This window comes from Synchiropus splendidus, chromosome 3, assembly GCF_027744825.2.
Source record: "Synchiropus splendidus isolate RoL2022-P1 chromosome 3, RoL_Sspl_1.0, whole genome shotgun sequence".
Taxonomy (NCBI): Eukaryota; Metazoa; Chordata; class Actinopteri; order Syngnathiformes; family Callionymidae; genus Synchiropus; species Synchiropus splendidus.
The window spans coordinates 19,728,727-19,741,544 of NC_071336.1; the positions used below are offsets into that span (position 1 = coordinate 19,728,727).

At 40.6% G+C, this 12,818-nt stretch overlaps 1 protein-coding gene and 1 long non-coding RNA gene across 3 annotated transcripts in view; one reads left to right on the forward strand and one right to left on the reverse strand.

Moving 5' to 3' along the window:
- On the forward strand, window positions 1-5,500 carry en2a (engrailed homeobox 2a). The gene is made up of 2 exons (XM_053860184.1): window positions 1-811; window positions 3,373-5,500. Exons 1-2 carry the CDS (start codon window positions 337-339, stop codon window positions 3,690-3,692), a joined length of 795 nt encoding a protein of 264 aa, XP_053716159.1. The 5' UTR covers window positions 1-336; the 3' UTR covers window positions 3,693-5,500.
- Window positions 5,207-12,818, reverse strand: part of LOC128756046 (uncharacterized) — a 23,547-nt gene continuing 15,935 nt past the window's right edge. Inside the window, exons 4-5 of one of the 2 annotated variants that reach the window (XR_008414188.1) lie at window positions 7,193-7,291; window positions 5,207-5,685 (exon numbers count right to left, since the gene is read on the reverse strand). This is a non-coding gene — a long non-coding RNA (uncharacterized LOC128756046). Of the gene's footprint in view, window positions 7,292-12,818 lie in introns of both variants that reach the window. The other variant, XR_008414187.1, reaches the window with a different exon arrangement.

A 12,818-nucleotide genomic window follows, 5' to 3' on the forward strand; every position in this document is an offset into this window, starting at 1 on the left:
GTCACTCAAGGGGGCTCGTATTGAAAATAAGAAGCAAACTCCAGAGTGAGAGTATTAGAGCATCAGTTTAGCACTGTCTTTATTTAGTTTAGTTTAGCTGTAGACGACACTCTGCTTCCTAAATTGGATAAATTGGACGCTGCGCGCATGGCACATGTTTGAGCGCAAAGATTTCGAGGATTTAATGCTTGAAAGTATGTTTTTATCAAAGGACACTAGGGCAAAGCTTTGCATGGTGTCCAAAGCGCTGAAAAGAATTTGAGTTTTTCCAATTCTAGTTTGATTTTAACCAGCTTTCTGCAGCGATAAAGGGGTTAAAGAAGAGCGTCAATCAGAATGGAAGAAAATGATCACAGAGAGAGACAGGGGTCGGCGGACGAGTCCAACAGAGCCATCCTTCCTCTGCTGCAAGCGCCGGGGAACCTGCAGATTCCGCACCGGGTCACCAATTTCTTCATCGACAACATCCTGCGCCCGGATTTCGGACGCAGAAAGGACAGCAACCGGGACGAGAGAAGTCGGGAATCGCCGGAGCTGCACAACAACAGCAGCCCCGCCGCTCCACAGACGGAGCCGGTGGGAAGCACGGTGCCGACGGAGGGTACGTCCACCCCACACACGGTCACCGGGGCCAAGAAGCCAGCCATAGCCGCCGAGGAGCCCCTCAAGTCCCGCGGGGAGAGCGGGGACCAGTGCCTAAGCTCAGATTCGGACAGTTCCCAAGCCAGCTCCAACCCGAACCCGTCCCAGCAGCCAATGTTGTGGCCCGCCTGGGTCTACTGCACCAGATACTCGGACAGACCTTCGTCAGGTTAGTTCGGATTCCACTTCTGCAAACCGTAGACACACTGACCCAAACATTTCACATACAAAATATATATATATATATAAACATAAAACTAAACGAGAACAGAATTTAGTCTCGACTCCCAGATCGGGATCCTAACAAGCGTGTAAGCGACTGTATTATTTTAGCAAAAGCACTTAAAGGTTCAAAATAAAAATCATGGATTAAAACATGAGCAAATATTTTAAAACGAGGCAGAAAAGTCATTTTAGCTGACGAGTCGACGGACGATATTTGAGTAAGAAAGACATGCATGTTCTTAGAAAAAAATGCGCCAAGTTAAAATGACAAGACTATAGATTGCTTATTCGCTCGTGAAATAATAACACGCGCACACACACAGTTGTTTATTCATTTATTGATCAACGAGGTACACACGTTCTTGCTTAAATACGAGTAAAAAAATAAATAAATATATAGTAAGGGATCTTCCAGGGAGCGGAGAAGTTGCCAAACTGTGCGTAAATGTGCGTAAAAGTGGAGTACAACTCGTTCTCATGCATTATGCAACGCCGTATGGCAGCGTAGGCGACTACTACGAGTTGTAGGAGTTTTTCGGTCGTTCGAAGGGAAACAGTCATTCAAGATTCACATTCCCTCTGCAGCAAAACACCAAATAGTCTCATTATCTTTTGGGAGGTAGCGTAAGGAGCTCGGGATGACAACAGGCCTTCATCCAAATTGAAAACGAGCAAACGTGTGGTGCCCTGAATCACTTCATGCAAGAGACGAGACTTTAATCTGCAAAATGACAAGAAAGAAAACGAGTGCAGAGAAAAGGAAGCCGGATTTATCTTGCGCTCGAAACCACCTGGCTGAGTCAGTGATGTTAGCAACGTTTCCTATTGGTTGATGTGTCCTCAGTACTATAGAGAGCGTGTGTGTGTGTGTGTGTGTGTGTGTGTGTGTGTGTGCGCGCGCGTGTGTGTAAGAGTGAGTGAGCAGCATCGTGGAAGGGAGGGGATATACATACATATAGCTTCTTTCTTTTCATGAATGAAACTGTCAAAACACCCCCAAATTCCAGTTTCATGACTACGTCAGAATTCTTTACACATGACTCGTTTATTTACTTGTTTTTCTCTCACAAAAGATTGACTCTTGTGAAGTATTTTAAATGCTCTAATCACCCGTGTAACACTTTTACAACCCACCTGGAAGGGAGAAAAGGTTTGTCTTTAAGGTTGTCATATTGTTTTTTTGAAAGATCATTTTATTCACCGTTGTTTTGCTATACACACAATAACGTTGCATTTGAAATATAGTGTATTCATATGAGCTGGTTTTGAAGCTGTATTTCATTGTAGCTCCACTTCGTTTAATTCACATTCTCACGCGACAATGCTTTTTAAAAAAAAACATTTTGACCCGTTTTTTTCTTGACCTATATTTGTCAAACTCACAACGGTCCGGCTATTATAAGATATGAATGTCAATAAATGTACCAAATATTTCTTGTATCGCTGCTCATAGCGTCACTTACTGTTTTGCAGATAACTTACATTTGTTTGTAAAGATACATTTGCTTATAATCATCATTAACGATGTTGCAATGTTAGCATGACGCACCGTTTCATCACTGGCTGAATGTTTATGTTACTTGTTTTGCAATTTTGTAAATATAAATATATTGAGAACTGGTACACATTGTACATTCAGGAAAATCACCCTTTGGCAGTATTAACCAGTAACCTGAATACCAAATGAATTTCCTGCATTTTTATTATTAATTTTATATTTTAGTGCCCCAGATTGGAGGCGCAAAATGCGCAAGTTATTCTTTAATTATCAATTTAATACATCTAAAAAGCGCGGTTCTGTTTGATGGTGAGTCAGTTGAATGATTAAATCTACAGCCAATTTAAATACATTTAAACGAGCAACTCAAATGTTTGTCCCAATTTGTCGTATCTTTACGTCACAACGCGAAACGCAGCTGATGCAAGTCTTCGTCTACCATTAATTTCACATATCAAAACGAATCGTCGAAGTTTCATAGCTTCATTTACGCAACGTTAACACCACGTGGTCCAAATTTAAACGCGAAATCGTTGACCCATATCCGAGCTGTGACGCGAACTATGAATCCATGTGTGTTTGTAATGCGCTTACGTTTACAGGATTTTAATAGAAAAATACAAAACAGAGTACTTGCATTTCGTTTTGACATATATTCAACAATATTCACGTGAGTTCATCAGTCAGTTTTTACATTGAATTGCTTCGCATGTTAAAATGAAACTACACAGAGAACTAACCTATTTAGGAAGGTGCTCAACCTGAGCCATTTTCAGTGCAATTTCTTTACTGCATGTCTATGAGGAATATTTCCAGCACGTTCGTTCGGTTTGTCTTTTAGAGTAAAGCAAACGGTCTGGCACAAATAAAAAGGATCGGTGGTTACGTCAGTGCGCAGAGGGGTGCCAAGTGGGGGGAATCGATGTTGGCACTGTTCATGTTTGACCCATATATTTTGTTCTTCTGACTCTAATGGAACATATTTATCCTCCGCCACGTCTCATCAGGACCGAGATCTCGCAAACCAAAGAAGAAAACGACCAGCAAAGAGGACAAGCGACCACGCACGGCCTTCACCGCAGAGCAGCTGCAAAGACTCAAATCAGAGTTTCAGACGAACCGGTACCTGACGGAACAGAGGCGTCAGAACCTGGCGCAAGAACTTGGCCTCAACGAGTCCCAGATCAAGATCTGGTTCCAGAACAAGAGGGCCAAAATCAAGAAGGCCAGCGGCACCAAGAACAGCCTGGCACTGCACCTGATGGCACAGGGACTCTACAATCACGCCACCGTCACGTCAAAGGACGACAAATCAGACAGCGATTGAATCTTCCCCACAGAACCTACGGTTGCCGTGACAACACCCATACAGAGATATGAATCATCAGAACACATTGGAAACTGTAAAAAAAAAAAAAAGGGCTACTGAAGTCCCTTCAGGAGTGTTTAGACACCCACACGTCTCTCTAGGTTCCTGTTCTGATGGGAGGATCAATCACCCTACAATGCAATAATCTCTCTGAATAAAGGGCCAGTGTATAAAGTATACCAGCATAAATCGTTTAAAAAAAGGAAAGAAAGATATTTCTGCAATCTCACGTCTATTAAAAAAAAAGATGTATAAAGTTTTCCATTGTTTGTTGTTGTCAAGCAGAAGCTACACTCCATTTTATAGGCCGAAACACAGCTTTTTCATGATTGTCCACACTCTACATTTCTATGCCACTGGCACTTGAGACCTTTGTCAGTGAACTTGAAGTCCAAAGAATATTTTTCTGCTGCACCCAGGCATACTGTGAATTTAAATATAACAGTTTTATTTCCACGCTTGTTGTATTTTATAAATTGAGACAGATTTTTCCAGTGTCAGAATTTTTCTAAAAAAAAAAAAAAAATCATGTACAGAGAGAAGAGATGTAGCGATTTTTTTTCCCTAACAGGCCACTATAATGTATGTGGTCATTTCATAGCCTTTAAGCAGTTATATTGTGTTGTGTTGTTTTTTTTCTTTGACACCAACGCAGCTGTTATAGTTTTAAATAGCAATACCACTCATGTTTTGTAACTCTGAAGTGAATTAAAGGCTGACATGCTGCCTGAAACAACTCAGTAGCATCGAGACAATGAATAACACTCCACTACACATGCAGGTGATTGTGAAATCTTTATATATATACAGTACATTTCTATCACATATATCATAAATGAAGGCAAATCTGTCTGTTGGAAATGGCTTATTGTTGTTCAAAGGACTTCATATGTGTATTTATATAGATTATATTGAGAAAAAAAGAATCTATCCAATGACCAGTGTTGCTTTAGAGTAGATATCTGAGGTGTTCACACGCTTGTTTATCTTGCAATAACTTCCTTTTGTTTGAAGGTTTTTTTTTTTTCTTGTTTGTGAATGGAAAAGAAGTCTACGGGGCCTTTGCATGAAAGCTGCAATTTGTTGGGCAAACAGCTGTGTTTGTAACTTTTGCTCTTCATCGACAAATGTGTGACCGAGCAACATTGAAGACGGTATCCATACCAAATTGTGGACTTTTTTGCCTTTGAAAAGTGTTTTTATTGTATATCTGCAAACAAGTGTGTGTGAATTAAAACAAAAGAGACCCACCAAACAGAAAACACACTTTGCCTTAAAAGTTCAGAGTCTGAACTTTTTATTAGAACGGAACTGTGCCAGATCAGAGCAGCAGTGTCACTTCAAATGCAGACTAATTAAGCTGAATGCCTTTATGACCACAAACAAACCAACTGCTGGTTACGACGTATTGAATCTACTCATCAGCGTATATATTCTATCTATATATGTTCAAATGAAAGTACAGCACAGAGTTGTAGAGTACAATGCTATTTTTTATTTTATGTTGGAAGTATTCTTTGGTATAAATGTACATAGTTTCAATCATGTATTAATTGTGTAATTAACTGCCTCTTTAAAGTTACAAAAGAAGAGTAAATAAACCTGAAAGATTATACAACACAAGCCTCTGACATGTTGATTTGCAGGAAGTTTAACAGCAATGCTCCAGAGTGGTTTATTCATTAACAAGTGCAAACTCAACCACATACAAAAGATAAAATGGCTTCACAAACACCCCTTAACACGGACAGTGAGTCAAGAACAGAAAACCACTTGATGTTTATCTCGCTTCATGTTTCATTTACAAAAGATTTTAGAAAAAGAATTTACTTTAAAGGTATGAATTAATGCTAGTCTAAATGTGAATGCTGGTTACTTAAGTGTAAAATAATCTTCAAGTTTTTCTGATGTTACCTTCTATTGGAGGCGTCTTCAGTGATTTCTGGGTTATCTATGGAAAAAAAAATAACAGAAAAATAAACTTTTGGTTTCACATGGCTGCAGGAGGGAAATAATTGAGGAGACAGACTAATGAGAACGTTGAAGGGCAAAAAAGTCTTGATTTAACAGAAAACACAAGCACAATTGCAAAATCAACCCTTGAGTGAAGGAGCTGCAGATACAGAGACGCACAAATAACTTCTAGCGTAACATGAGAACTTGCTAGAGGAGAGAAAAACAACCAAACAGAAGGCTCCTGAAAAAAAAGTTTCATGATCAAATTCACCTATTTATCAGGACGTTTATCTTGCCAACTTGGTTCATTCTCCTGATTTTCGATCATTTCAATAGGATTTGCATGGTTTAAAAAAAAAAAACGTCACATGAAACAAATGCTGTGATCAAAAATGATTCATCGTGGGGAAGAAATAAAACACTCGAAAATGTTTTATAGCACAGAAGCCAGAGGTTTTACTTTAGATAGCATGATGAACACATCCTTTAAACATAATAATAAGGACTTAAATATATGTATGTATACAGCGCAAATGAGAATTACAATTAATTCATAGCGATTTAAAATGTGAGATATAAATATTAATACAGAATTAGCACTTCTAAAGTATGCTATTCTAGGCTAAAGACACATTCACAACTCGCGCTGCGCAGTTAGTGCGGGTCATGTTTGTCAATCAGCTGTCCCACTTTGTATTGCCTCTGACATTATAAGAGAAGTGTATGGGATTCTAATCTTTTTTTTTGTGATACAGTACGTCATGCGTCCCAAACAACTACTTACAACAACTTAAAAACAACTCTTGCCAATGAACGTCTCCTTTAAGAAAACACAAAGTTCAAGTACAAGATACAGAGCAAACATATGACAATATGACACACCCTTTTATCAAATTGTCTGTCTGTAGTTTCTATAGTAAAATCATAATCCTAAACTGATTCTCGAAAAGGCTTTTTTTTAAAGGCAAACGAAGAGTCATTGCGCAATAAATAAACAGTTCTAATCAAAACAATAAGTGCAAGGGGAATCATAACATCCCATGTAACCTCTGTTTGTTACCCAGGTAAGACAGAGCACAAACAGCACAAAAGACTACGAGTACAATCTAACACTGACAGAAATTAACCTACCAACATACATTATCTCACACATTATGCACAAAAACATGCAATGCTATCGCGATGCAATTAAACAGATTTTCTTCTAGATTTTATACTAAAACTGTGGATCTACGTTTGATGTCGACAGTAGACTAGTAGTGATGTTTAAGAGTAGTTTACAACTGAATGTTTTGTGTTTATAAGGGGGTCGTCCGACTACATACGAGCCATTTAACGTGTCACCAGTTCATCCTCACTGTTGGTCCCATGTTTTGCAAGGCGGTGTATTATTTTACTGGTGGAGCGTTGCAATCATTGAGATTAAAACATTATGCACCAGCGAGGCCTTGAACAATCCCCAGGCTTGTTTTGACAACAACCCCTTATCTGCATTTTCATACTTGCGCCATTAGTCTTTGTACGTTCAAGCCGACACTGCTGCTCCCAGGACTGTCTTCATGACGGTCAGTCTTCATCCATGCCGCCGAAATGAGCCCGAGCTTCAGTCCACAGATGGAGGGGGGAGAAGGAGACAGGGAGAGAGAGAAGGGGGAAGAGGTGGGGGTGAGAGAAACGAAGGTCAAAGCCTGTCATGGCTGCAGGTGGCTGGTTTCCCCCCCCTCCCTCCTCTTGGTAACCCATTCTCCACACAGTCTTCTCACTCACCAACTCGCAGCTTCCATTCTTGCGCACACATATTACGAACACTTTTATTTCATACTCCCTCGTAGCCCCCCACTTCCCAAAAGCACACACAGCAACCCGTTTCATTCATTTTTGTTCCTCCCCAAGAACTCATCCGCTTGCACCCCCTGTTGTTTCAGTGCTTCATTCAGTCCCTTCAATAGAAAGTTTGGAAATATTCAAAAGGTGGCAAAGCTTTCCAAAAGTTCAGCTAGGGACACCAACACTGGCAATACTCTCATTTATAAGTAAGTTTCCAAGCGAGCAAATTTGTAGGCTGCAACTTGAGAACAAGTTCAGCATAATATTTAAAGCCAGTTTCTTTATGCTCTGAAATGAACAGTGATGACATGGGTCACACCTGTTAGAGCACGATCACAGCAAGGGAACAGGAGAGAGAGGGAACACCCTTATGCTGGAGCAACAAGGAGGAAGGATGCTGAGGTGATAATAGAAGGAAGGGCCATCTTTAACCATGGTTACAAAAGCCAACTCCTCTGAGCAGGAACAGCAGCAGAATCTATGGAGGGACACAGGGACGCAGAAGGTGAGCAGAGAGACGAAAACCGTTCTCACACCGATGTCAGCTGTTCAACATACAATAATTCTGCCGTGAACAAGTGGAGCTCACAAGATGGGTTTCTCCGGCACAAATAGTATGTCGGCTATGATTTAAAAAAAGCAACCCAGGCTGTGCAGGTCCATGACTGAACATGGCAAGTGTCTGTTCTGACATTAATGTTTCATCAATAGGTCAGTGTCTGTGATTTCCACATTGGATAGGTCAGCCTTTACATGCTGAGAGGTCTTCTGCAGGACCCCCTCCTCCCAGCAGGACCTGCCTTCCCTCCTCACTTACACCGGTAACCCCTGGTCACCCATAACCACCTTCATTCATGCTTCACCTGTTTTGACTAAATTCCTACATGTCAGCTTTGACACAGGCGCAATGTTAGGATAACCATCTGATAGACACGTCGCTAAATTACATACCGTTCGATCTGGATTATTCCCAACTTTTTTGAAAGATTTGCTAGAAAATGCCAGTTTTTGAAGCATCTGTAAAGAAAACTACAGACACTACGATTATTTAGTCAGTTTGACACTTAAATAAACAAACCAAATTAAATTAAAAACGCATGGACACAATACTGAATAAAGAACAATTTAGACTCAACAAATGTAGACATATACAACAGTACAACAACAACGGAAATAAAATGCATATAATAACATAAGATCAATCTCCACTCTGCACACTGATCGAGTCAGCGCTGATGGCATGTTGTGACGGAACCGGACCAGTTAGCTTGGTGGCTAATTCTGCTAATAGACTCTGGGATCCTCGGCGAAAGTTGCCAAAAACGTCTACAACCAGCCTCATCGATCCGTCGAGCAAGTGTAGTCAATATTAGTATCAGAGGCCTCACTCCCAGGACATTTGAAAGTACACTGTATGTGTGGTATATTTTGGACAGGCAAGTCTGCGCAGTCTTCATTCAGATTCTTAACATGGTGACATGAAGTGGTTGATGTGGAGCGGCATATCCAAGTGGCCGGTGAGTCCGTATTTAATTGAGAAACAGGGTAATGTATGATAATTTTAACAATAACAAACTGAGGTATGATTAATCACCGAGGCCTTGTGAGGAGGATTGGCTTGACATGGAGGACACAAGATCAGGGTCAAGGCGAAGGAAGCTGCCTTGCAGTATTACCCATAAGCCTTGCTGAAAAGCAGAGGAGATGTGTGTCACAAAAATAAGTTTCAATTCAACAACGGGAAATGATGAATCTCTAATGACATTCACATCCAATAATGAGCGGCATGACTGCCACCAGGGTGACGAAACAGCAACATCAGCCTGTGTATCTCAGGTGTTTCCAGCCTCAACTCATCTGATATCACGATAAGTTAATCATAAAGCAACAATATTTATTCAACTGAGTTTGTAACATGTGAAGTGGTATAAAAACAATGCAGTATTGGAGTGTATTTTAGACGCCATAGCTACATCTAGTTTGGTGGAGCTACAAGATCACTTCATATTCAGCACCTTCAATTAGAAGCTCAAAGGATCCGCCAAGTCTCTGCCCGAGAACTCTTTAGAAGTCTGTCCATTCTTCCAAAGCTTCTTAGTCGGACCTCTCTGTGAACACAACGCTAATTTGCAGTTGGTGAAACAACTCTTTTTGCACTCGAGAGCTACTGCATCTGAACTTTTAGTGCCTCCCTGCTTGTTTTAGCAACACACACTTTTTCCTTCATTTGCCCTCGACAAATCGGCCCACACTCTTCGTAACGTGCTGTGGGATTTCCAACATATTCTCTTTTTCAGACGCAACTTAACTTCCCAATGTTTACTTTTTTTCCACCCACAGCAACTCTAAAGATGTATTTGGTTGAATAGGTTTCATATGAAAAGTTCAATCGTTGCCCTTTACAGGTCTTGAAATTGCTCAAAATGACCTGAAAATGGCAGATGGCACAGGAAACATCACGAGGGAATCAGTGCCTCAGTCCCAAACCCTGACCTCTCACACAATCACTCACCCCTACTGTGTCATTTACCCAAAGTTTTTCCTAAACGCTTCCTACAGCCCAGAGTGGAATCTGCTCCGAGGTGCTTGGCCTTTGTGGCGGAAACATAATTAAAGTGGTGAAAGATGTAAAAGGTGAAGAATGGGGATGACATCAGGCCAATTTCACACTTGGCACTCGAATGGCTCGGCCCAAGCCAGGACTCTTGCCTCGCAACACAGATCAAAGCCCACCGTCGCCACACCAGCGCTGGAGAGAAAGAGGCAAAAGGACACCTAACTATGCTAATCCCCAGGACGAATATATTTTAATCTTGTTAGAATACAAGTTAATGCCGTGGCTCAGCGACTGAACTTTTCAGCAAGAATGAGGAGGTGGACAAAACTACCTCTACCTTTCTACATGAGGTGCCTCTGTCTGGCAGCGGATAAACAGCCCGAACAAACTTCCCTCTGCCAAACTTTCAGCCACATACAGTACAGGCAGCAGAAAAGCAAGCACAAGATTTCATTAAGCAGCAATGGAGGAGAAAAACCTTCAACCTCCGTGGCTGTCACTGACCCTGTCTGAATCCCCACTAGGGCAGCGAACGTGCAAAGGAAATTAGTATTTTGTGGACGGGTTTGTCCCCGCTCACATTGAGCCCTTCCTTCTCAAAAGCACCTAGGTAACCCTTGATCTCTCATGTATGGAAGTCAGAGCGCTGGTGCAGGCAGAAGTTGACTGGCCACACAATAGGAAGCGGATGCTTTCTGGAAAAGTCACACCCAGGCAACTCTCATTTCACACACCGTGTTTGAGTGACCCTCGGAAGAAAAAACAGTCAAGACTTTTGTCCACTAAAGAAGCAACAGAGAAAAAAAACATCAGTATACTTTTTCCACATGTGTCCACCATGTCTGGGTTCAAAGGGAGACTTCTCTGCAGACAGGAAATGAGTTTAAATATATTTGAAATGGTTTATTACAATGTGGAGGACAGAGTATAATGCATGCATTATTTTAATTTCAGTGCTGAGACGTGTGGCTATTAGCCTTTTAGCATTAAGCAAACTGATAAATGAAGATACATAAACTGGAAGATGGATTACAACGCGTAAAAAGTAGGGATGACACTCAATTATTATGACACCAGAATGATCAAAATTGAGTTTCTATTTTGTGCTTCTCTTTTAATCTCCCATCTATGAGCACAATCTCATTCAATTTCCTTCATGATGGAAGTTTGGGTTCTGACATCACATTGTGTGATGTGGTGCACCTGGAATTGGTGCAGTGAAAGATGTTCGCTCTAAGCTACAGTTTATTGGCAATTAATCTGTGTTGTTTTTATTTTGAAAAGTACTTTTTTCTTGTAATTAATTAATCTAAATTAATTTGTTGTCCATCTCTCAAGTTCCTAACATATAATGAAAATACTGTATATATATATATTCATACAGTGCATCAAGTCGAGCCAGACAGAACTTGAATAAACGTCAGGAGCGACCTGCCAAATTACAGTCAAGTTGAACATGAAAATGTTTTCTCTTTTGATCCCAAAAAACATCCTTTCCTTGCAAAAATCAATAGCGAGGTCAACATTGAAACTCTTGTCTGTGTATCACAATTTGATTGTATACTTTCGAAAGACTCCAGGCAAGCACCTTCTGCACCAATAAATCATCCTTATGTCGAGAAGGAACAGAAAAATGTTCCCATGTGCAGCAGTTCATGTGAAGTCACATTCATGAAAACAGGGAGTGACAGTTTGGATTTTCATAAGCAGTTTTGGCGAGACTGCGCCATATTTTCCTGCTTCTCAGTCAGATAGCACAATATTTATCGCCAATTTCAGAATTTCATGACCCGTTTTATTCTGTTTCAGCATGTACAAACACGGCCGATAATTAGTGGCAATGATTGGTGCCTCATCAGTGGACAGAATATGGAGCACAAAATGATCCAGTCTGATTTCTGGAGGTTCGTCTGTGCCTGACGAGAGGATTGTGCCGTCGCACTTCTTACATTAAGAAGCAATAAAACTTGACTAACATTATGAGTATCCATCAAGGTTGGACAGACTTTATCCTACATACTTGTCAGATCACAATATGGGGAAGATCCATATTATTATTGTTGAATAGTTGGAGGAAACTGCAGCACATCACAGATTGAAAAGGGAACGACGAGGACACCATGGACATTGTCACAAAAATCCACACATATGGACAGACCGCCCAAATATATAGACAGTATAGTCTCCACTCCATCCCACTCACCAATTTGCCTTAGTTCCGTGTTTAAACGGGACAACAAGGTGCAGCAGGACAATGGTTGGCACTGAAGGTGACACCTCCTCTGTCTTTTGTGTAACATTGTGGAAAATAGTAGTTTCAAGTTCTGTGAACACTTTTGCTTTTACACTTAATATTTTACGGCATTCTTGACTTTGTCTTTAATTTTATTTCGCACCGTATCGTTTGAGTTCCTTATATCACAACACAGCATGTCCTGAAAACTTCAAAATTTGGATTCATCTGGTGTTGGAGAAGAGCTCTTCAATGGTTGTGAATTCTACATGTACCAGACTTCCAATTTCTATCATACAGAGTATTTTCTTTTAACTGTCACAAGTTGTACCAAAAAAGAATTAGAAGAGGAATAACACAGCCTGAATTTCCTGGTTGCATGAATTACATATAAGCGGATCCTAATCATTAGAACAGACACGGGGCAATTTACGACCTATTTTTGGACGTGTGATGAAACCGAACAGTGTTTGCCCTAGTATGTACAGTAGTATGGACTTTCTGAAACTAC

What these genes read in the sequence shown, in the direction of transcription:
- en2a (XM_053860184.1), top strand. Translation starts at nt 337, where the DNA reads ATGGAAGAAAATGATCACAGAGAGAGACAGGGGTCGGCGGACGAGTCC. An exon ending in CTCGGACAGACCTTCGTCAG is followed by an intron (nt 812 to 3,372) that starts GTTAGTTCGGAT and finishes ACGTCTCATCAG; the next exon opens with GACCGAGATCTCGCAAACCA.